Source organism: Polyergus mexicanus, unplaced genomic scaffold, assembly GCF_030449975.1.
Source record: "Polyergus mexicanus isolate NDT 795.1 unplaced genomic scaffold, iyPolMexi1.0 SCAF_15, whole genome shotgun sequence".
Classification (NCBI taxonomy): Eukaryota; Metazoa; Arthropoda; class Insecta; order Hymenoptera; family Formicidae; genus Polyergus; species Polyergus mexicanus.
Genome location: NW_027223335.1, coordinates 3,873,138 through 3,899,541, shown reverse-complemented (window position 1 = coordinate 3,899,541; position 26,404 = coordinate 3,873,138). Strand labels below are relative to the sequence as shown.

Sequence of the window (26,404 nt, the reverse complement as noted above, 5' to 3'; positions counted from 1 at the left end):
CATCCTCCACCCGAGAATTATGCAAACCGATCCGCGCCTTGCGGTTCTCCGTCCGCTGCTGAAATTGTTCGCCGCTACATCGTCGTCTATTACTCTATCATCGTCTACTAAACAAGACGGATACTCGATCTCATTTTGAAATTTCGACCCATCTTTTCTGGTGATTTTAAAAGAGAACGAGGGGCAAGGCCTTTCGCTGTTTCTTGAAATTACAGACGCGGAAACGACGGATGACACCGTGATTTTATTTACAATACGTGGTCCGAACGATATACATACTTTAGAGCTTGCTTCAAATTTTCTCTACTACTATTATAATTTTTAAGTTTCGTACAATAACAACATAAAGCTCAAAAACTTAATATTTGTGCTTTCGGTTAATAAATATTTTAATATCTTACATTTTTACATTATTATCCTAAAATATTATTTTTTTATTTACCCTCTATTCGTTAACTTTTATTCCAAAACAGGGTAAATAATTTTACGTTTTAAATAATTTTAAATAAGTTTACGTTTACGTAAAAGTTTTAAACAAGAGCATATACGGTTCGCATATATTTGAAAACGATTTGAAAACATTAATATCGTAAAGGAAACGCAGACGGCACACTTGCCGATCGTTTCGAAATAAAATAATTAAATATCTAGAGTTTGTCCGTATAAAAGACAACCTTGGAAAATATCCTACGTTGCGGAGACCGAGGAAACAATTATCGCATGATTCGAATGACCTAATCGTGTTTAACGACGACCCGTTACGGTTCTGACATCGCTACTTCGTTCTCAGTAAAGATTGAGAATTAATATACAGTGTACACAATTGCATCGAGTTTATAATATATTCGTAGGTGTTAAAAATCGAACGGTACATAACGTCCGAGGAAAATAACATTCTACCCGCGTAAAACCAAGACAAACGAGACGAGTACGAGAGACTTTAACGCTCGATAAGTCAGTACTCGTGATAACCGTCGCTAATATCTCGATTGTTATTAATCGTCGCCAGCGAGAACAACAGAGATATACAAAAGTTTATGACTTTACGATGCAAGTATTACGTGCACGTATGAGGAAAGAGCGGAGAAAAGTTCGAAAGACACGTGTCTAGCGCGACGGGTGCGTGGCAGGTGTTTAATGAAAATTCCAAATACCAGTTACTCGACGACATTTCGCGGATACGCGTTATTTATTAGGTTTACAACTTTGCTTCCGCCGTTTTTTTCTGAAATTCGAGACTTTATTGTAAAAAAACTGGTTATACATTTATGATTTGTTTTGAAATTGCTTGTTGAGTCACTCCCAATGATCGTGCCAATTCTTTTTGACTTTGACTCGAGTCTTCATTAAGTAATGCCTCCAATTCTGCATCTTCGAAAACCTTCTCTCTTCCACCGCTATGCCGGTCTTCGACGTGAAAATCACCGTTCTCGAAACCACTGGCGACACGTTCTTTCACTAATAGCGGCTTCACCATAAATATTTGAGAGCATTCGATGAGCCTCAGCCGTAGATTTCTTCATATTGAAGCAGAAAATTAAAATCTCCCGCAAATGACGAGAATTTGGTTCGTAAACTGACATTTTCAATCGAGAAAAACTTTATGACGCAGACACAAATCGACTAATGTTTCTATGGAGTTATGTTGACAGATGCCCAAGTTTATTGCATGACGTCTGTGATCTATTTATTTCGACCACTACTTACCGCTAAAGCCATCTATAGGAAAACGGCGGAAGCAAAGTTGTACACCTAATACCACAATGTATGCACGTACATATATCTCGGTATACACCGGTAAACGCCAAGTTAAATGTGCCGTATTAACTTGAGGAAGTAGAATTTGCTTTATGCGCGCGTCACCTTGCAACAAGATTTTTCTCTCTGGCTCTAATCGTAAGGACTGGGTAGGATTATCGGCTATATAATCCGACTCGGATTCCTGGATTCTCCACCATTTCTGCTTAGCGATATTACGTATTGCGTAAAGTCGGTGAACGCTAGAATTATACGCGTACGTTGTATATGCGCACGACGCAACAAAGTAAGCATAATAATTATTAATTTCATCTATTGTTTTGTCTGATTTATGGATAAAAAAATTAATATACGTGTGTCTGTGTATCTGCACAAAAGTAAATCGTACTATAACGAAAAATATATATATCATGATATAATATATATAGTAAACCATAATTATAATTACATAAAATTATTTAAAGTTTATCTATGAATTGAATTAATATTGCTAAACAATTAAAACAGGATTTATTATTGCTATAAAGGTGGCAAAAGCGATTCGGAGCTTCGCTCGTAATTTATCGATCAATTATATGAAATAATATTTGGTCGAATATCGATACTAGTCAATATTAAATGTACTTTGGTAGTAAAAGTCTAAATAATTCGATCGCAGACATTATCGACGATATAAGTTGACATTTACCCTTGTTGGAACGGCATCGACAGGACAAATCGGGTAGGTAGGTAGGTAGGTAGGTAGATAACTAACGATTCGCTTTCCAATCAATCGTGATCGGACGATAATCATCCGTGGAAAATGATGAATAGCCGCTTTCCACGGGCATCACTGATGCTTGGCGTCAACTCCCGCGCTGCGACGCTGTTTTACGAGTGCATTTAATTCGCTGGCTGAATCGAATCGCGCGAATTCTCGCGCAGATCGCCCTTCTCAACCTGGGGGAAATATTATGACTTTGCGAGTGCGATTATGGAAGCGTTTATTCTGTTCTGGGAGTGGTCGTACCTTAGGCGAACGCAATTATACGTTGATACTTTGACGTTAAAGCGCGCTGCATTGTAGGAAAAATGAGGGACCGCGATAATAAAAGAGAATCTCGATCGAGGAGAAAGAGAAAAGATGAAAAGATCGCTATATAATCGCGTCGAATTTATCGATTAATGCATAATTAATCGATAAACAATCCACAAATGTGTTTATTATTTAATTTTCAATTTATAAGTTTTCTAGATATAATAAATCTTTGTTGGACATGAAACTATTTACGATTTCTACTGTTATTATTTACGAAACTATTATTGCTTTGAAATATTCATAATATTCATCAACGTTGATAGAAAATTATTATCGATTCTCAAGGTTGAGAGAAAGAATTTCAACAAGATTTACTTGATATTCTCGTAAAGTATACCGGTATGTAACAGCTATTATGTAACGCTCCCAATATACGTGACGAAATCAGATGGTATGAATGGGTATCTTACGGTGCATTGTTTCTGATTTGTTCGTTTTGCAGTTGCGTTACACACGCGAGAGATGAAGACACCGATGGCGGACTGACGCGAGCCCCGATGGATCGGCAGGTGGATACGATTGTTGCGATTGTCTCGAAACTAATCGGAGGACAATGCGAGATACGATTATACGTATATATTGAGGATCCCCGCGAGGAACGATAGCAACGTGACAAATGTGAGAAAAATGAAATCATCGCTGTCGATTACATACGCCCCGTGGCCGTTCCATCTCAAATCAACGCTCGTCGCGTCCGTTGTTGAGCCAACATTTTGTTCGCGGCCGCGTACGATTTACATACACGGATTTATCCGTGTCCCGCACCTCTTCAATGCAAACGCGCACGATACCGACTGTCATGAGCGGCGTAACATTTAAATTTATCGGGAGTCGCCGATAATATCGGGAGAAAACACTAGTCTTGCCTATGTTCCTTTTACATTTACAAACGAAAATGTTTTACGTATTATCTATGCTCGTTGCACGATATAAAACTGATCGCGAGTTTGCTTTATTTAACATATGGTAATCTCTTCTCCGATAAAAAGAAATAACGCTATGACGCAACGATCGCGCGTCACGGGAGCCTAATTTTTTCTTAAAATTATAATCGCATCGTGATATTTTCGTTAAGAAAGATCGGCAGAAAATTATCGTAATTATTCAATCGCGACTACAATGTCTAGTAAAGTGAAAAATAAATGAGAAATTGTCTCGATCGAAGCTATCATAGGGCAAAGTACAAAGTCGCATAATTGTTACTACGACAAATGACTCGCGATTCGTACGTGTGCGCACATACATGTGTGATGGTCAACGAGTATAATCGGCCTGGCAAATTGAATGGACGCAGCGAGCGAGTCGGGATGCTGCGGAGATGACGCTTGCGCATACATATGTTAGGGTTGCCAGGTAGGACGGGATTATTACGAGGACGACGAGGGATCTCCGATAGAGGAGAATGCTCCTCTCCCAGCATGAACGAGCGAGCGATTCCACGCAGAAATCGTGAGGATGGGAAGGGAAGAGATCCTCTTGGGCGTCTTCGTATAAATGCCGGCGGTGCTCGCGGTACGAGATCACATAGATTCGACCGTCAAATCGACAACCGTATATATCGTATACAAACCGCCGGCACGAATCGTCTTCGTCATGCAGTATCCAGTGAGTGATTCATTTCGTTGAGAGCGCTGCCAATTTTCCGGATATCGATCGCCGATCCTGCCGTGTCTGTTTTTCGCGTGTTTCTTACAACTTTTCTTTTTTATTCATCACAACGTGGATACACAAAGACGTATAAATTGCGCGATGATCAATAGATATATATATATGAAAAAATTTTAAAACTCTCAACTATTTTTCCGCTAAATTACGATTCATGCGCGAGTTTCGATTTGCACAAGGTTCGCTCTTCGTTAGCGAAATATAATCGATGGGATTCTCGTAGATGCTGGCTTAAGAGACAGTGGCATTTCAAGTAATAAACGCTTGTTAAAATAACGGAATTTGGATTTTGACGGACGTCGATGGAAATATAATGCCTTGTTGTTGATTTAAAAAACGCACGACATTGCAAAAGTATAAATTGGTTTTATCGTTTGCCCGAAATTTCGTAAATTTCCTATAATGAGAGATATATATTTCGAATACATGTGAATTTTATATCATTCAGAAATTAAAATTAAATATCAAGTAAATACATTCATATTTCTTCCTTACATACATATTTTTTGTATACTTAAAAAATTAATTAATAAACAGAGGAGATTATAATAAATGTAAAAAAATATATTTCAGAATATTCCCTCGTGTATCGATTAACTATATCAATATGGTTGCAGATCTTGGCCTTTGCAATCTTCAGCTGCGTCTTTGGACAATTTGGATCTTTCCGCGGCTTTCCCAGCCAAAATGCATATAGAACGACGCCGAGACCCTATCGGCCGCAATCGCAACCGCAACCGCAACCGCAGCCGCAGTATACGTACGAAATCTCTTAAAATCTTATCTCTTTTGCGACGACTTAATTGGAAAATTATTTCTTTGAATTATACTATTAGAACACACAAGACCCGATCGTAAAATATAATATAATATAAATTAAAATATTGACAAAAAAATTATATCGGTAGAAAAATATCTTTCAAATTAAATTGTAATGTAATTTGTAATGTTATATGTTTCATTAGTCGTAGAAGGATTAATGCCGATTTGAGGTAAGGATTGTTTCAATGACAGTGAAATATATATTTTTTTAAGTACCCTTAAAAAATATAAATATGTAAAAGTATTTTTTCTAATATAGCTATTTTTTTTTTTTTCGTTACTGCTTTTCTAAGCTATTTAGCATTAAAATAAATACAAGCAAAAACACGAGACTAAAACAGCCTCTTTGCGTTGTATATATAAAATATAGAAGCGATTTATAGTCAAGACCGCGCGAAATGATACGGTTTTGATTTCTTGCTTTTTTAGATCTGCCGCAAAACCGTTTATAGGCATTCGTAGCCAACAAAAGGATACATCGCCGGACGGATCTTATACTTTCAGCTATGAAACCGAGAATGGAATTTCAGTCTCCGAAAGCGGATATCCTCAAGTCGGACCTCAGGGTCAAACGGAGGTAATAATAGTTTTGCTGTATTTCTTTTTTTTTTTTGCTGTATTTCATACATAGTTAATATATGTATATATATATATAATCTATCTACGTAAATGTAAGAAATTTAATTGCGAAAAACCACATGCAAAAAAATCTTAATTCTTTTATTTAGAAAGTTTATTTTTAATTCTTAAATTTCTGTAATCTCTACATCACGATATAACAGATGTTACATCCGATAGAAATTGATATTACGTACATAAATAATGCAAATTTCATTCCTTCATCCTAATTTCAATCGAGTTTCATTCATCATGTTCTATTGCTAATCAATTAGTTTTGCCATTAATATATTAATATTTATACGTTTGCTGCGATCTCATTTTTCTGTTATATGTATTTTTATTAGTGAAAATGTTTATTTTCTTTCCCCCAATTTTATTTAATTAAAAAGTTCAAAAATATATACATTAATTAAATCCAGTTTCTTGAACACTTGCGTAGAACAAATTTAATTAATTTCTTCGTGTTCTTCAAAAAATGAATCAGATCATTATTACATTAAACTTCTCGATATAATAATATAATAATCGATCTTGTTAGAATCGAATTATCAGAAAAAATGAAAAAAAAAAGAAAAGCTTTAATTACGATCTATCTCTTTATTTATTCTCTAATATATTTTTATCCATATGTCAATCTCAACAGGTGGTCCAGGGGAGATTTTCGTATCCTTCACCTGACGGCACTCCCATCACTATCGAATATACAGCTGACGAGAATGGCTTTCACGCTCAGGGTGCCCATATTCCTACGCCGCCCCCCATCCCGGAGGCCATTAAAAGAGCACTCGCGGCGAATCCGCCCGGACCCGATGACGAAAAGTACGATCGACAACCATTTCAGCAGAGATTCAGCGGACCGGTGTATAACGCCAATCCTTATCGAAGATTCTAATCTTGCCGCACACTGTTCGATCTTTCTACAAAATCTTTCACGACGCACTCACGACGCAACCAAGAGAATCCGCTAGACAGCTAGAGACGGAGGCTCGGCTAGATATCATATATCTTACGTTGGCTTTGGATCATCTTCTTCCCAGCCTCAATTCGCAATCAATTCGAAGTGATACGTGTACATAGGATACAGTATGATGGATATAACAACAGTATCGACCCCTACAGCAATATAACTGTCGTTGTGCAATAAATCAGTATATATTGTTTCTATTTGTTTTTATATCTATTTTTTTGCCTTTTCTCTTCATCACAACATCCAGAAGAATATTCATTTGATATTCGGTAACCATCTACGATTTTTCGTTTCACTGTCAATTACAGCAGACGATATTCGATAATTCGACAAGTTATTGTACATAATAATAATATATTGCACGTACGATTATTATTCAAAGATGCCTCGTGGGAAGAGTAACATATCGTGAATGTTTATGCGGAGATTTTTACGGCGAGTTGCATGCTCTATTCGTTCGATCGTACCACGTTCCCACGAAAAATGAAAGCATAGAATAATAATGGAATCATGATTCTAGCGAAAGAAAGAATGCTTAATGTCAAGCGCCACCCATGTTGAGATTGTGACATACAATATATTACGTAATGTACAGTTTTGTTCGGCGTCAAAATCGGCCGGGCTTCAAAATTTATTAAAACGCGATCGAGAGAATTTAAAGAGACAATTTCAAAGTCGCTTTTCAAGTCTACTTGATTCGACACAGTGACATACATTGATAGCGAGAAAATGCCAGTTTTACACGCACGTCATGCTGTTGCATGATTTTATACGAGGAAAGATATACTTATTCGTTCTTATGTCGCCTCGTCTATAATTTACCACAGAATCTGGGATTTAATTAACTGATTAATAATTAGTTGTGGCGCGTGATTATATATACTGCAAGAAAAGCTACCACTTTGTTTACTATCACGCGCAAAGAATAAACAACGACGTATGTCAACAAACGTGAAAATATTTCGCTATTATATAAAAAGATTACTTTATTCCGAATGCTCTTGCAAAATCGCGGTAAAGCTTATCGTAATTATACATGCAGTTATATAATTAAATTTACAATTCATTGTCAGAAATATGTAAAAACTCGAGCAGAAAACAATAATATCATTGATTTATATCTAAAAATATTGATGTTTGTATCATATACATTTATATTTTACGTTATGTATTTATATGTAATAATGTACATTAGAAGATATAAAAGATTGGAAATGAAAAATTTATATATAATAAATGTCATAAAAATTTTGTCGTTATCAATTACTTGTCGCGGAAAAAAAAATCGCGCGCTAATAATAATTTATCATATTTCACGTAAAATAAGGCTCGATAATGAGGGTACGCGTACCCTGACCTCTCCAATATGCAACGCGAGAGAATAAGAGACCGCGCACGATTGAAGTTCGCATGCACCATGCCTGCAGCGAATGTTTCAAAGTTGCATCTATACGATATAAGAGCAAGAGCGAGCGGATGAATTTACTGCACTAAAAAAATTAGCATAATGCTTAGATAAAAGATTTATCTCTTTCCCTTTTATTATACATTATTAATTCAGAGAGTATTAAACACATTTTCTTATATTACATTATATTTTAATGTTTTAATAATATTTAACTCTTTTTATTTCTTAAAAACATTTAAAAAATCTTGATTTGATTTTTCAAGCACTGATCAAAAAGAAATTAGTTTTCAGTAAGGTGCATCACGATTGAAAATGTGAAAACGCATTTTAAATAAATCGTAGCGAACAAACAGGATGGGACGGGTATAGGTGAAAGTGTTGTATGTACGCACATCTCGGCCTCTCTTTCGTTACTTTGCATTCTTGCACGCATCATCCCGGTCAAGGACTGATCGCCCGTCATATGCACCGCAACTTGGGCGGTCCTACACTTCCCTCAAAAGGTTTGATTGAACCGATTATGAGGAAAGAGAGGGAAAAGTAAGAAGCGAGAAAACATCTTCGGTTTTGTCGAACATACACACGACAAAGTGTACATTCATCGTGTCAACAATTAACCCTAATTCCCCCTAATGTCGAATTGTTAAGATATTAATAAATAGACATTAGTAATAAAGATTATTATAAATCACATTTAGTATTAATAACAATATCGATATTAATTTCGATCATATAAATTATTAAAATTTATTTTTCTTATTTACAAGCAATTACTAACTAAAATTTTCTATTTATATTTTGTTAATATAAAAATAGTAGCAGGAATTATATATTCTACTTTTATCATGACACGTAAAAATAATATCTATCAATATTAAACGGTAATAAATTTTTGATGACTGGATCTTGCAGAAAAAGTGACTGAGACTTTAATATCACAACAGCCTTACTTAGAGATAGCCAAACTAGAGTAATTACTTTAAACATAATGAATTAAAATGACCTTTGAACTTATCAAAAAAAATACAAAATTATGTTATATATTAATTATATTTCATTATTTCGTTGTAAAGAAAAAGTTTTATCCGAATCACACATGTCACATTGCTGCAATAAACTGATCTTTGGATTAAGATTTTCTTTACAGACTTTATCTAATGTGGAGTGCCACTAATAATTCAAACATAATATATATACAGGATGTTAAAAAAAGTCACATATTTTAACAATAGCTAGCCAGCATCTTTGAAAATATTAATTGTAGGACACATGTTTGTACTAGACTTTTTTCTTATTTTAATCAATACTACCTACTCTCAAAATATGTGATTCTTTTCTTAACATTCTGTGTATATGTATATATATATCACAAAAGAGATGCTTGCTTGTGTAGAAGTTCTAAATTTTGTGTAAATATATATATATACAATGAAAATACTCGAGAGTATTGTCATATATGATATTCAAAATAAATTGTCCATAGCTAAGTTAACTGATGAATTCCTGCTGTTAGATTGCATCGCGATGTAGCGTCTGCGTAAAATTTCCTGCAAATCATTGCATGGACTATTTTCACGCTTTATCCGAATAGAATGTCCACCTGGAGATCTGTGAAACATCGATATAATATAATTTTACTTTATTCGATAAATTTTAAAACTCGAAGCCTCTAACAGCTGTATTGAGTTTAACATTAGAAATTAGAAATCGAGTAAATTTTTCCTTAGCATTATGTGTTAAAATTAATTCCTCATGTAAATTCATATCCATAAATAGTTCACATTCAATTTATAAATAAGATCAAAGATTTTATTATTATATATTTATTATTAATAATAAACATATCAATCTATGCATCTTAAGTTTTTTAAAACATTTTTATGATATTTAATCAAGATTTACAGCCATTTATTAATTTATGAATCAAAAGATCTTTAAATATTGACAGGTACATAAATTTATTCTATCTAATAAATTATAATATATCAATAAAACTAATTTATTTCGAATTTTTCGTATAATGCAAGGAGAAAATTTACATTTCTTATTTTCGATATCATAAAGCAATGCTGCATTGAAAAATCTTAAGTTGTTAAACATCTAATAAACTACCTCGCAATTGGTCTCAATTTTATATTGTCGATATCTTTAAGTATATCGTCTGTCGATTTCTGTACACTCAGTGGACTTTTTTTGCGCTCTTCAATTTTATGATCTTGCAAACTAGCTCTTCTCGCGATATGTGGTGTTGTGGGTGGTGGAAGAGGAGGTGGAGGTGGTGGTGGTATTGGTAAAGGTTTTTCCTTGTCCGCTCCATTGGGCAAAGATGTAGCAGATGCATCTGTAAAACATATAAATTTCTAAACTTTTATAAATCTTTTTGGTTACTTTAAATATAACAAAATATATATATTTGTACGTACACTTAGATAGTTTATTATTTTTCACAATTGTAGAGATTTGTTCTCTAAGTTCTTGCAACTCTTGTTCCAACGCAAGTAATCTTACTTCAGATCCAAAACTAATTGGCTCCAATAGATCTGGTCTGCTACCGGAAAGCCTATCATTAAATTGCAGAATGATAATATCACATATGATAATATTGCAATAAACATATGCACACGCAAGTACATATACACGCACACTCATATAGATTTTGATTAGATCCTGCCATGCTGTGTAGTTTATAGTTGATCCTAAGCGAAAAGCGAAAAATGAAAATTCTCGAGGATTATATTATCTTATTTGTTTTTTATAAATATTTCTAAAAATACTTGTCAAATACAAACTTTTTTGTCAAAATTATAGATACTAAAGCACAAAATACGAAAATATCTGGATTAATCAGTCTGAACATTGGATATAAATATAATACCACCATACTTAACATCTATAGATTTTTATTTGTGTAACAAATTTAAACAAATATATAGCGAGATACTAATGAGAGATCAGAGAAAATATTAAAAAGAAATATATATATATGTTTTCATAAAAAGATGTTAATGCTTATATATATAATGTGTAAATATTAGCCTTAATTATAATAAAACTACTAAAAGTTTTACATAAAGAAGCAGCAAATCTATTGGCATATTAAAAAATATCTTGAAAATGATGCATTTCTGGAAATTTTGCTACAGAAAAAAGTTACTTATTTTTGCAGAAGAAATACATAATACTAATAGTACTCGATCAATATAGAATAGCCTGTATATGTATATATTTATTTATATAATTATATGTATATATCATGCATATTAGCATATATTTTATGTATTTAATGATACATAACATATATACATATATGCAATTATGTGTATGTGTGTTGCAAGTATACAGATTTAATCATAATTTAACAGAACAGAACGCTGACCTCATAGAACCATATCCATTTGTATCGACATAAGTGTTACTAGTTTCCTCATTAATCATTGAACTTGTCATCGAATGTAATGGTGTTACACTGACATATATTTTTGGTGGTGGCTTTAGTGGTAAAAAGGAACCTATTCTCCTTACAATACTTCTTCTTTTTCCATATATAAGCTCACCCATCTGTGAAAAGAATAATTTAATTTTCATAATTTTGGTATAATGTGAGTAATCTTACATATTAAAATAAGAAAGATTAAAAGCAAATGAGCAGTTAATGTTTAGAATGACAAATTTGCCAAATTTTGCCATATATGTATAGAAGCAATTATTTAGCAATTATGTATTGATTATATAGGACAATTATGCATATACAAAAGTAAAAAAATTTATTTACAAAATTGAATTGCTTTACTATATCAACTTTATGATATCAATTAACAAAATATACAAAATGATATAATGACATAGTATAATTTATTTTGTATACATTTATATTATGTCAGTATATTGTTATAAAATCTTTTTAAAAACCTGGTTTATTGTAAATATATTATATCCAATATATAACACAATAATATATATACAATTTATAACATAAAATCAAATTCACACATGATAAATAAATAAATTATAAAAATATTAAATATTAATAAATAATTATATCTGTGATGATTAGTATCATATAATAGAAGTACTGATTATCATTCCATCATGTATGGAGATAAGATTCTTACCCTCGTAATCAATTATTGTTATCCTGACAGTTCTGATCTATGTCGCAGAAATAATAGAACAAATTTGTAATACAATAGCATACATCAGGGTCATCCAAAATACGGAATTAAAATAACTCCGTCACATTGACACGATGCCAACAGAATTGATAGGTTGTCGTAAGTACAAAACATGAGCTCCAAACTTAATATTAGAGTAATATCGCCACTTTAAGCGCTTTTACACACACTCCGATCTACAAATAATTACTTTCATCCATACATAATAACGATTTACGTATATCTTGTACTTTACTCTGCAGAAAAGAGGTTATATAGAAAACATGCATCTGATGCTCCGATGCATATATATATTATATATAACTAACCCTTGGCTGCGTTCAGCAGAAAAAGCAGCTTTGCAACTGTGTAAAATTCTTTAATATGATTGGTTTATATATTTAGATTCGGCAGGAACCAAGGGCAACAACCAATCATATTCAAAAATTTTGCAACAGTTGCAAAGCTGCTTTTTCTGCTGAACGCAGCCAATATTCACTATAAACAAATGCACAAGGAAATGGACCGATCAATTTCCTTATGCATACGTTATGTGACTGCGACTTGCTGCGATTATGCAAATTCGTCTGCAGGCCCTAAATAAAGGGCCTGTATCAGATTACGTACCTACGCATTGAAAATTGAAAATTGAAGAAATTTTATTAATCGAAGCATAAGGAATTTTAAAATTTCTTTGTCCTGATTGGTCAAATTTCAATCTTCAATCTTTGATTTGAATCTTCAACGCATAATCTAATATCTGATAGGCTTAGGACTACGTTTACACGTCACCAATCGGGTTCAACACATCTGTAATTCTAAAACTGGCCAATCACAATCCATTCTTCAGTGGAATAATTGTGATTGGCCGGTTTTAAAACTAAGGATGTTATTAAACTCGATTATTACAACCAGAGAAAAACCTCTCTGAAGGTTTGTCTCTGTTACAACACAATTGAAATGTTCCATGCTGTATGGGTATTATATATTGTATATTTATATTATGCTGCAAAATATTAAAATCTCTTTCATCTTACTTTTTTTTAATTTTAAACATATATATCTTAAAAAAAAAAAAAAAAAAAAAAAAACTATTTGTGCGTAAAGTTGAAATTTAGACGATATTTATGTGTACACAAAGTAAATAATCAAAAGCTAGTAAGTAATTATTTTAATACTAAATTTAACATTTTTATCAGCAAAATTGTTGACATCAAATACTGAAGAGTTCAGCTAAATTGTTGATCGCATAATAATCGCATTCAATCCCAATTCTATCATTTCGCAAGTAGTAGGAATAACTTATTCAATGTATGTGTGCTTGCACATGATATGTGCAGTAAGTGCTCTATATTTATAATTAACATATGATATATACAGGGTATCTCTAAAAAAAGTTAAAAGTTAAAGTATAAATAATTAAAAAGTATTCTATTACAAAAATACTGATAAAAAAAATTTTTCTTAGTTTTGGGATTCGAGAACCTACACCGAGATATTAATGTAAATAGAAATTTAATTTAGCCAATAATACAATGAAGCGCCCAATATGTGATCGTACGCTTAGAAGAGCAACCACTGGCCCATCTCACCTACATATTATTGACAAGATTAATTAAAATTCAACTTAATATTTCGGTTGTTTATCAAATCCCAAAATTGTAAACAAATTTTTCAGCTTTATTTTCTATGTAGAATAATAATTTTATTGATATGCAATCTTTTAAAGACATGTATATATTAGACAAAAGTATATAACATATATATTTATAATTAATATATAGGATGTCCGGTATAATAAACATATCACCTCTCCTGTGCAGATAAAGCGGATTAAACACAGTAGGAAAATCCTCTATTGTTTTGATCTTCACAATAATTAATAAGAAATTAATTTTAAAAAATTTACTGATTCTAATATCACGCAATTGCTAGACGGATGATGAAGTGTTGGGATTAATAATCAGGTGTTCAATTATGTATTGTGCCTAGCAACCTTGTTATTCGATTTAATCCATTCTATCTGCACACAAGGTGAGGATACAATTATTACTGGACACCCTATATATAATAAAAATGTGTAACATAACATGCATATTTAACTGAAATTGATTACATGAAACCAATGTAGCTATGAACATTTGCAGAATATGCATATTATATGACATCATTATAAATGAGTTTGTACACTATTAAAAGATATTAACACACATAGTGTATTCATAGAGAATATATATTCACATATAAATGGTGTACAAATTCATAAATAAAAAGAGTGTGTAGAGCGGAAAGTTATCAAAAGGCCAAACTTATTTCAATTATTCGTAACACCATAATAAAGTTTACTTTATATAACATAGTATTTCTGATACATTATATACACACATTGACATACATTTCTTTGTACATGTTATGTACATTTAAGGCATATTTTAATTTATAGATTGCAACATAAAATCTTTGTATTGTTATATTACATTTGAAATATATATGTATATATATACATATATATATATATATGTGTGTGTGTGTGTGTATGTGTGTTTTTTCATTATTTAGTATATCAAATAAAATATAAATAGATTCATATATATTATTCTACAATTACAAATATACTCAAAAATTTTAACAAAAATTTAATTTTTAAATTGATACAAAATTTTAATTTAAAAAAACCTATATGAATAAAAGCTTACAAAAATATATGATTGATATAAAGTTTAAAGTATTACACAACTTTTTGTTATAAGACCATTTTGTAAATGAATTTTTAATCAAATTTTTATATCAATATGACCAAAGAAGATTAACATTAAAATCTTTGCAACAAATTGAAAACTGTGCTTTGAGCGTTTTTATTTGTACACTAAATGTTATCTTAAACTGCATAAACATATTATCAATAATCATGGCACATCTTTAAATGAAATGATATAAAATGTTAATAGAAAGAAAATATTGCATCTATTCCGATTCGTGGTGTTACCATTATACTCTTACACCATGGAATATTTTAGAGTACTCCTAGAATTCTCCTTTTTTGAATTTATAATATATACACAATTGTATAATACAATTTTATAATACAAATCATAGAATAAATTCATCAGGACACAAATCTGCTTTCATGGAAGAAAGAAAAAACTTGCTATCTTATTAGTCTGTAACAGAGAGAGAGAGGGGGGGGGGAGGGGGGGAGAAGAGAGACTATGTAGAAGATTATACTATAATACATGAAATGTATGTACATATATCAGTTAACCATCTGTTCAGAATATATCTTCACAACCACTTTAACACATATGTATCACACATGTTATGTTCATAGTATATATTATGCATTCTCTATAGCAATATCACTGCCTTCTTCCAAATAACAAATGGAAATAGATTTTCTTATAAGCATTAATTTAAACTCTACAGATTTTCTCTATAATGTTATATTATAGTGTTGTTATAATTTGACAATTTATATTTTTTTTTTTATCGAATAATTGGTATTTTTCTAGATGATCTTGTGTATATAGAAATCAATTGAAATTCATTTTACACACATCTAGATCACAGTGCAAAAATATTATTTGCAATGCAGCCTTATGCAGATAGCCTTATGGCCGTTGGAAATTGATTCTCTGTCTCTGTCTATATAATAACTATAATTTAGCCTAAATCTTAAAACCTATTGTTATAATTCGTCATCGATATGTTTAACTAATTTTGGTTTAGTTTCCTCTTTCTGTTGAACGTTTTTGCTCACATATTTTTTCCCATATTTCAATTCACTTAGTTTTATAGTATTATATTGTATATCTGAAATTTGCAATTTTTTTTTTAATACTTTCTCCTCGTTGGTAGCCGACATAAATTTTTTAAACTCTTCTAATGAATCAGTAAATATAATTTTATTTGCAATCAAATCTTTCTTATTAAATAATTTTTCTTTTAAAACAGTTTTATAAGAATGTTGCATGTCATTAATATCTCTCTGTATTCCTTGTAATAAAGTATGTCTTTTATTGGGAAAAGCTGTCCCTACGTTGGTATCCATAGTTGTAGATATATCAGAAACATGATACTTGTTAGTATCAGATGTAGAATGTGTAGAAGATTTATCCTCTTGTTTTTCCTCCATAATTACTTTCTCAAATCCCACATCTACTGCTTTTGTTGTTTGTAAGTCTATTTTTTTCTGATGTGAACTTTGAACTTTACTCTTTCTATCATCGTTTTTGCTTTGATTTTTAGAGGAGTGCAAAATAATATCGTTAGATTTAATAGCATCTTCATTCTCCTCATCTTGTATGACAGCACTTTTCGATTCACTATTTACATCTTCATACTTTTCTAAGATATTTTGCTCAGAGTATTTCATAACTTTCTTTAGTTCTGTCAGTATGAAATATTCAAAATTCTCAGTGCTTTCTATTTTCTCAGTGCTTGATTTCTTATCCTTCTTTAAAATGTTAATGTTTTTAGCTTCAATTTCTCCTTTATCTCTATTATTGTAATTTATAAATTCTGCGACTGCTAAATCGGTCTCTTTAGTTTTTCCAAGTAAATTTTCTTCTTTATCTATATTTTTTAAATTCTTTTGTAAATCAGCAATTAATATATCATAATATGAATTATCTTCTTCTCCCAATTTCTCCAGATGCCTTTGTACTCCATCAATTAATATTTCTTGATATATAGTATGCATCTCTGCATGGACATGATCCAAAAGAGTAATATGTTGATTAATGACCTCATCTTCTTTGTCGAACAAATCAATTAATAAATGACGCAAGAACGAGTAATTTTCAATCTGCGTAATGCCAGATTCTGATATTTTTAATAATTGCTCCATTTTGGGTCTTACTGATTTTATACTCTTTAATTTTGTAGCTACCGTTTTTAAATTCAATACCATAGTATCCATATTTGTAAGTAAATATTGTTTCAATAATTTCTGCTTGTTTAATTCTAATAGTTGTCCCATTTTTTTAATAGATGAGTTTGGTGAAACTACTAATAGTTCACTTAAGAACCATCGAACTTTGTAAGACAGTGATGTTTTTGTAAGTACTCCACGCGCTTTGTTTACCCAATTGTAATAGCTCTCCAAAATAAAACTCCTGATTCTTATACCTTTATTTTCTTTCCTATTAAGGAATATTTGATTGACAAACACTTCCTTCAACTGATGCCATAATCTTTCTATTGGTGTAGAATCTGGTCTTAAGATGATAATTGCAGGTTCAGAAGAGGCAGTAATTCTCACTTCACCACCAAGCGAATCTTTGATGATTTCCGCATGAAAATAATGAAAATCGACAACATCCTCTTGATCTTCCTGTGATTCAATTACAGGAATCGTCATATCTAAACTGGATCCAATAGTTGTCGCCTACAAAGAATACATATATAATTTTTTAAAATTTGATATAAAATATAGAATAGATCTTGTATAAAAATTCAAAGAAGTCAACAGACCTGTGGAGTCATATGTCGGCTGAGAAGTGACATTATTGATCCTTTTAGACGTTCAAGTAATGATAAATCAGTAGGCGCTTTAAGTTGAATTTCTTCTTTTGAAGAATATGTTCCTGTAATCATATGCGAAACATAATAGTAAAATAAATATATAATTACGCACGCACGCATATTATATATAATTAGTATTCTCCAATATATCTTAGACGTCTTAGACCATGATGACTCAGATATTTCCTTTTAATCGCAAATTCTTTAAGCATGTGTGCACATCTTTAATTAATTTTTCTTAAACAAAAATATCATTAATTTTTTAATTATTAATGATTAAAAATAAAAATCTGCTTGCAAATTAAATTTTAAAGTGGCTAACAAAATTATAGAATTTCAATTTTTAGAAAACTTAAAATACACTTATTTTATAAGAGAATTTATTGCTTGGTTACTTAAATGAAGTATTTAATATAGTGGAAACTTAAAAAATTAAGTATGAAGGAAATAAAAAAACATTCCATTAATTTTTCATAAATAAGAAAAACAAATTTTAATAGATCAAAGAATCCGCAATTAAAAAGAAAATTACTTGTCTTAATATATTCTTTGTACAAGTTTCTTTCAAAATCATTGTGTGTATGTGTGTGTGGATGCTTTTTAATTGTAATTTTTACAGCCTGTTCAAAGACAATTCTTCCTTAGAAAAAATATCGAGAATATCATCGTTTATCATAGTCTTTAACATTTTGAAATTTTCAATAATTATAATATATATAATCTTTAAATTAGAATTTCATATGAAAATTTATTTAAAATTAACTTAAAGAAATAATTCTATCATACATACGTTTATTTTCCCTTTTAAAGTTTACTTTGCTTAAAAAATTCTTAATACACCTTTTTATATATATTTTTAATCTCTAATTATTTAAAAATGTCTTTTAATATCGATGTCATCTTACTGAAGAAAAATCCATTCTACATTAATTCAAATGTATCTATGGTAAAAATAACACCCAGCTTTTTAATAACAAATTTTTTGAAGCTGTTTTATTCTTTGCAGAAAATATAGAATTTATCCTTAACAAAATCATCATTTATCACAACTTTCAAATTTCTAGCCTTCTATATATATCTCTCTATTATTAAATATTTATAACTAAAATAAAATTGTAATAAAATAAAGCATATCTAAAATGAACTAAAAAATATTGCTTTGTTATCCTGTCCCTCAAATTTAGTTTGAGAAAAGCTCTTCTCTTTGATTTGTTTACTTGAAAATAGTTGATGCTTTTCAATATTGCTAAGGAGAAATCGATTCTAAATACATTAAAGAAGTGTTAAAAATCGCGGTAAAATATTCTAAAATAATACCCGAGAAATGAGACGATTGATATATTTCTCTTTGTGTATCTAGTATATATATTCAATCATTATTACCAAGCGTGACACTAAGATCGCCATTTGCCTCATTAATAGCCTTTATCAACTCGGCTGCTTCTGTGAAAAAAAGAAATACAACAGGTATTGTGACGTCATCTATCTCCTTTCCATCGCCGGACATTGCAAACATGGGCGATGTTGCCGCGCTCGAATCGGCAATATTATCTAATATTATCCCGGCAAGTGCACCGGCTTTTTGAATTCTGCGCGCCTAAAATCACGCGTACAAAAATATAAAATCGAGATAGAAAGCTGGTTTGAAAAAAATATTTTGTATGTAAAGATATATACTTTTTCTATGAACATGCAGTTTCCGCGATTTACGATCACTATTTTGCCTGCCAACTTGTCCACGTTGTGCAAATCATCGCAAGCTGTGGATGGATATGTAAATACCACTTTTCCCGTAATCTTATCAAAATTCTGTAATTCAGGCCCGAATTGCGCAGGGCCAGCTAACAATGTAACTTTTTCTAATGGATCTGTTTTGGGTCGTGTGAATGTTACTGTTTGCGGTTTAGTTTCTGGTTGTTGCATTTGCATTTTACTCAGTTCGACCATTTCTCGCATGAATAATAGTCCTTCCTCTGAATCTTTTGTTGTCTTTGCCTATTTAAACAAATGTATTATAATTGATTATGTAATATAGATAATAATAAAATATAAAACAACAAACAACATTCTTATGTCTGTTTATATAAAAAATAAATTACATTAGAAAATGTGTACAAAAGCTGAATCCGCCCATCTGCTAATGTTAGAGTCGTTATTCCCATATCACTCAATATTTTCAAATGTTCCAAGTTATTTGCCTACAGTAAAAAAGAGAAATAAATTTCTAGATAAATTTCTATGCGATATGCGAATATATAATTTAAACAAACTTGAAATTGTGATGCGCTTAATCGTCGTTTAATCGATCGTCTTGGACAAACATCCTCGACCATATTTCTCAAAGGTTGTCTTACTGATGCGGGAAATAAATGTAAACTATTTGGACAAGTACGATCAAATTCATCTACATATACCATATCTCGTTCGAAATCCTGCTTATATAATTAAAAATGTTAAATTTAACAATGTCTTTATCACTAGTGCCAATTATATTTTATAATATACTTACAGACGAAATATTCGTTCTTATGGAAGCAAGCGTGAGTGGCAGTAAATGACCTTCAGTAGTAAAAATAAATTCATCCAAATCTAAAACTAATTCTCCTGGTTCCGCAAATAATAAAAATAAATATTTAAATGTCTCAGACAATACGAAGCTATCCATTGTATCATCATGTTTGTTAGTTCTAACATCTGATACAGCTGCATAACCACATGGTACTCTTGCATATGTTTGCAGACTTTTGAGTACTTTACGTCCAACTCCTAAATAATAATGATCGCCTGTGGCTCGATATAAGAAGTATGTTGATTCTAAAAATTCTGGTCTCAGCGGATGGTGTCCCCAATGTACCTATTTTTCCGAATATTGTTATAATATTATATATATATATGTGTGTGTGTTATATAAAAATGATAAATTCTATATATTTTATCAATTGTAATGTATAAATAATATATACCTGAAAATCAGTAGTAAATGCTTCTGGTATAAAGTTGTGTCTTTGCATAACTTGATATAGCATTTCATGTGTTTCTACAGCAGGTTTAATATCGCCTTTAAGAACCTTATAAAGAAATATAATCAAATAAATAAGAAACGTCATCTAAATAAATAAATTTCTTTCTTTTAATATAAAAATTAACAATATATACCTGCAGACCTGGCCAAAAGGCCAATAAAGCATCCATAAAATTTTTAGAGTTAGTGTTTGGCCTGTGCATATGCACATCTAGCAACATAGGTCCTTGGCTAACATACTTCATTACAGCTTGATAATGTTTGTTGAAACGCCCTAAATACTTTTCATCACCTGCATAAAAAGTATAAGATATATATGTATGGTAATTTAATTAGATAGATGCACAATAGTATGCATATGAATTATTAAGAATATGTATATAATTACCAAGTAAAATGTATGCCTTAAGACAATATTCATAATAAGAATCTATGCCGGCACCGACACCAGAATCTCTTCGTACCCAATCCCCAGAGTTTACATTTAATACAGATCCCATTAAATCTGTTCCACGATGTCTCATTCGCCACAAAACATCCATAGCTTTCTGCGCTTTTTCCTAAAGAAATAGTGTTCTATCATTAAGTATTAATTAGATATTGCTATATATATATATATATATATATATATATATATATATTTTATTGTATTATTGTATATACAATATTACTTGCATATTCAGAATATTTTACCTCGAATATTGGTTCGCCTGTTAATCGAGATAAAGCAGCCATTTCTAATATCATACTACCTGCACAAGCGGTGCATGTCTCTTTTGATACTTCCATAGGAACTCCTTTCATACCATGTTTTAAATTTATCTAAAAACGTTTTTAGAAAACATTAGAATATTTATTCACATCAAATATATAGTATAATTTGATTGGCATTAAATTTGATATAGAATCATCTGCTTAATTAGCAGAGATATAAAAAAAGATCTTTATACACAAAACTTTATTTAAAAGTGTTTATGTAATGTAAAAAAAAAAAACTTACTCTGCCATAAGGTATTCCAGTAGTTGTGTTAAATGCAGGTAAAAATCTATATCCTAAATCTTTAGCTAAGTCCAAAAGTTCTCCTCTATACCATGGCATTATATCAGCCCTCTGTTGTAGATATTCGGCTAATATATGACCACTGAGAAGACCTCTATAAAAAGCAAACATTTATAATTAATATGAAATTATTAATTTAATATAAAAACTAAATAATTTACAATCAAATACAATATATTGTAAATATGCATTATTAAATACATATATGTAAAAGCTTTTATTATAACTACAAAGATTTTACTCACCCGAGCATTCTAATATTTGTTTCAAACAACGAAACGATAATATCTGTATCAAAGCTTACATCTCTAGTAACAAGTTTGACTGCATTTTCAAATTCTTCCAAATCTCTCAATACCTAACATATATAAAATATTTATATGTAAATGGAATTAGTGCTTATAACACAGATTAATAAACTATTTGTTACTGAACTTACCACTAATGTATCTAGTGTATCCACCAAAGTAAGTGAAAAACTATATCAAATTACATAAGTACATAAATTAGAATAAATTATGATTATATAATATGTCTAAAACAATAAATATATTTAAACAAAATCTTTCTAAATAAAGATAAAATAAAAATCCAACTAAACTTCCAAACTAGTATAGATAAAAAATAATAATTACAATTATTAAAAAATTATAAGATTAATAAATGTATTCAAAAACAGATATAATGTTACTATAACTACTCAAGTAATTGATTATATATTATTAATTTATAATGTACATTAAATATAATTTAGAGTTTTTTAAAATCATATATATATATATATAAACTACATTTTATATATATGCTTGTATATACATATACATATATTTGTTTTTGAACATTAATTTTCTAATTATTTAAAATAGTTCATTTTTTTATTTTATTTGTTGCAAATAAATACAATTCTAAACATTTTTTTACATATGACATATGTCTTTTATTTTTCCCTTTTGTAAAAAAATGTTTTCAAAAAATTTTAGTATTTTTGTAAATTATTGCAATTAAAGCAAGAATCAAATAGTGAAAGAATTTTACATATTATTTAGAATTTGCAATAGAATATATAACGGAATAAAACAAAACAGCATATAAAATAGAGGTCATAAATATTTAAGTGAACCTTATCATTTATAAATTCTTAAATACGTTCAAGTACTTGATTAGATCTCAATTAGTTTCAGATTTTTAAACTAGCCATTTTTTTATAAACAGTTTTCAATTGTTTATTTTTAGATATTTTTTTTAGCTGCCTGATAATATATATTTTTAAAAGGGAGATATTAATAGTGCTTCATTTAATCTTGTATTAACATTGAAAAAAGTAACAGAAATTATAATGATTCTTACTATTTGAATAACAGTAAAGAGTTATTTTTGAAAATTGATAACAAATAACAGTAACGAATTACTCTTATAAACTTACTTTCCCTTGATACAAATATAGTTACAGCCGAATTAATTCTCAATATTCTTATATGCTTGGAGTCAAGACAACTGCTTTTGATCAAAAGTAATCAACGAAAACATACAACTATCATCGAAATATAATTCATTTCATATAATTTTATATATATTTGGTTTCTTACTTTCCCAGTGTAGAATCTATATCACCCCTGTTTGGTTCCGAGCCTCTATATCGCCCTTTACAGCTTAATGGCATCAATTCATCAGCGGGATATGCATTATCCTTGCACAAAAGTTAGGAAATATTTTTTTCAATGTTAAACTTATATAAATCAATATTAAAATGATATTCTTTTCTTTCAATATGCAAACAGTAAAAAATATTAATTGTACATAATGATTAGTTCCTCTTTTATTATATATATATATATATATATATATATATATATATATATATATATATATATATGTATATAAAACTGTTGCCTCTTTATTTAATGTTCATAAGTATTCCTTTTTTTATTTAATATATGTCAGTGCCATCTCTTCAACTGATATTTATAAATGTAAGATATTACTTTTTTGTCTTAAACAATATTAATATAGTATAACTAAAAAATTTAAGACTGTAAAATGTTATTTACCATATAGGCATTGTATGCATGATTAAACATATCCCTTGCTTCTTCCCTAAAAAACATAATAGCACAATTATGAAAGGGTTGATATAAAAATTTAATCATATAATGAATAATAAACAAACTTTAAAGCTTCTCTTTCTTCCTTGCTCATATATTCTAATGGATCATCTTCAGATATAGCCCATAATATCTGTACGCTACATCCTACAAACAACAGCCCCCAAATAAGAGCATCACAAGCCATTGTTTGGTAAAAAAAATATGTCCCCTTTTTGTCAAGATTTCATGTTTGTAGTAGTGCACATGGTCCACCAAAATTTTTCCCATCTAATCCATTTCATTTCAATAATTTCATTGTATGGAAAATATAAACCAAAAGTATATCATATGAGTTTTTAAGATTCTTCCACTTCTTTTTTTTATATTAAATTGTTCTTTATACACGATACATTATCATTTCTCAAATCGATGACACATATCACATTGCTCAATTTGATGAAATTTATGCGTTCCATGGATTTATTGCTGTGGCCAGATGGCAAAGTGCATTTATTATGCAATCGTAAAAAGAATTATAATTTTTGTCAGAGATCGTGGCTTAAAAATCAGTGAATCTCTTTACGAACTATTCATCATATCCAATATAATTGGCGAATCATCGAAAACAATTAAAGTTGAACTGGCAAGTGTATAGAAAAAGAAAGTGTATACGACAAACTTTTGTTATCAGAAGAGATAAATAACAGGGAATCGGGGGACACGATTGTGTATTTTTATCAAGGTCAGATGATGTGGTCGCAATCAATTTGCGAAAAGTTTTTTGTTGTCTTTCGCGAAATACACAATATCAAGATTTCGCTTCACGTTCTTCGAAGCAAGCAAAATTGTCTGCTCTCAGCTTTTTTTCGCCTGATTTTTGCACAATTATTCTGATTCTTTATATTTCGCTGGGTTAACTGTGATCAACAAGTCTGTCAACAATATCTATCAGCAAGTGGCAACGATTTCTCCACGTCTGACATGAGAATTATCGCCGTTTAGTAACCTCCCTAACCAATTTCCCGAAGCGAATGAAACAGATGGAGATGGACTATTAGAACCGGAGACAGAATGGTCGGAACGGAGAGAACTATCACGTGACACGTGACCATCAGTCATTTGACTATGTGCCGCAAAGTATTTATTAGAAAATATCGCATAATAAATATTTATCATTCTTAAATTTCTTAGCCCCAAAGAATAATTAACACGAGCTCTATCGCATACATTATCGATAGATTTTAGAGATTGTCAAATATATATATTTAAAAAATGTAAAAATAAGAGATGTTAAACATATTATATATATATATGTATATATATATATAGATGCTGTCAAAAAATTATGAAATGAAATAGAAAACAATATCCTGATGAAAATAATTTTACAGTTTTTTACGTAAAAATTATGCAAAAACTATGAACAAAAATTTGTCATGGTATAATTACATTTTATTACATAATTTCTACGTAACTATTTTACACGTTACATATTACGCGAGTTGAGCCATATGTTCGTATAGTTCTTCATAAATATTATGTAGAAAGTTGTGTGTGATTTTCTACAACTACTTTATATAATTTAGATATAATCTATAACTTTTATACAAAATTTACTACATCCCTCGTAAAAATATTCGTAAAATATTCTACAAATATATTTGTAGAAACTTTTGTAAAAATTTGTAAATATTTTTTACAATTCCCTACAACTTTTATTACAACTTATCACGAATTTCTATTTCTAAAAAATTGTGATTTCTTGTTGAAAATTTTAATTTTTTGTAAAAATAAATAAATTGTTATATAAAATTATTTCCATTATGATACTTATATCAATTTTGCATACAGGGATGCATCAATGCGCATTAGGGCCTATTCAGACAGATTTGCATAGTCGCATAAACATATGCATAAGGAAATTGATTGGTCCATCTCCTTATGCAGTTGTTTATGGACCAATCAATTTCCTTATGCATGTGTTTATGCATGTGCAAATCCGTTTGGATAAGCCCTAAGGTCGGGAGTACTGGGGCCCGACGATTCTTGAATTCATTCGCAAGAGAAATGTATGCGCAAATTTCATTCTTATGAGAAATCTACAGGTTGATTGGCTAAAATCCATGCAATAGCCAATCAACTTGCAATTTTTCTGTAAGAGCAAAATGTGCGCATACGTTTCTCTTGCGAATAAATTCAAGAATCAAGCCCCCCAGACTTTTACATAACGCATAAGGAATAAACT

General features: G+C 30.3%; 3 protein-coding genes across 5 annotated transcripts; 1 reads left to right on the top strand and 2 right to left on the bottom strand.

Annotated features, from left to right (window-relative positions):
- The first annotated feature begins 4,382 nt into the window (after positions 1–4,382).
- LOC138939852 (endocuticle structural glycoprotein SgAbd-2) lies at positions 4,383–7,066 on the top strand. Its single transcript, XM_070308092.1, has 4 exons — positions 4,383–4,441; positions 5,119–5,261; positions 5,753–5,900; positions 6,588–7,066. The coding sequence occupies exons 1-4, from the start codon at positions 4,430–4,432 to the stop codon at positions 6,834–6,836; spliced, it is 552 nt and encodes a 183-aa protein (XP_070164193.1). The 5' UTR covers positions 4,383–4,429; the 3' UTR covers positions 6,837–7,066.
- Positions 7,067–9,085: 2,019 nt separating this feature from the next.
- Positions 9,086–12,743, bottom strand: LOC138939791 (mitochondrial fission regulator 2). 2 transcript variants are annotated; one of them, XM_070307969.1, is made up of 5 exons: positions 12,432–12,743; positions 11,696–11,877; positions 10,743–10,864; positions 10,432–10,660; positions 9,086–9,927 (listed from the first exon to the last, which is right to left on the bottom strand). In XM_070307969.1, the coding sequence occupies exons 2-5, from the start codon at positions 11,875–11,877 to the stop codon at positions 9,783–9,785; spliced, it is 678 nt and encodes a 225-aa protein (XP_070164070.1). In that variant the 5' UTR covers positions 12,432–12,743; the 3' UTR covers positions 9,086–9,782. The 2 variants fall into 2 exon arrangements, with proteins under 2 accessions (XP_070164070.1, XP_070164069.1); XM_070307968.1 differs by having other exon boundaries at positions 9,094–9,927; positions 10,743–10,879.
- Positions 12,744–14,854: 2,111 nt separating this feature from the next.
- Positions 14,855–25,215, bottom strand: Edem2 (ER degradation enhancer, mannosidase alpha-like 2). Of its 2 annotated transcripts, none has more exons than XM_070307870.1 (17): positions 24,243–25,215; positions 24,124–24,169; positions 23,662–23,762; positions 22,515–22,554; positions 22,321–22,433; positions 22,016–22,169; positions 21,709–21,837; positions 21,404–21,575; positions 21,150–21,307; positions 20,957–21,061; positions 20,503–20,847; positions 20,264–20,428; positions 20,093–20,191; positions 19,671–19,988; positions 19,377–19,590; positions 17,943–18,055; positions 14,855–17,856 (listed from the first exon to the last, which is right to left on the bottom strand). In XM_070307870.1, the coding sequence occupies exons 1-17, from the start codon at positions 24,362–24,364 to the stop codon at positions 16,156–16,158; spliced, it is 4,095 nt and encodes a 1,364-aa protein (XP_070163971.1). In that variant the 5' UTR covers positions 24,365–25,215; the 3' UTR covers positions 14,855–16,155. The 2 variants fall into 2 exon arrangements, with proteins under 2 accessions (XP_070163971.1, XP_070163972.1); XM_070307871.1 differs by having other exon boundaries at positions 20,264–20,425.
- Between the last annotated feature and the right edge of the window lie 1,189 nt (positions 25,216–26,404).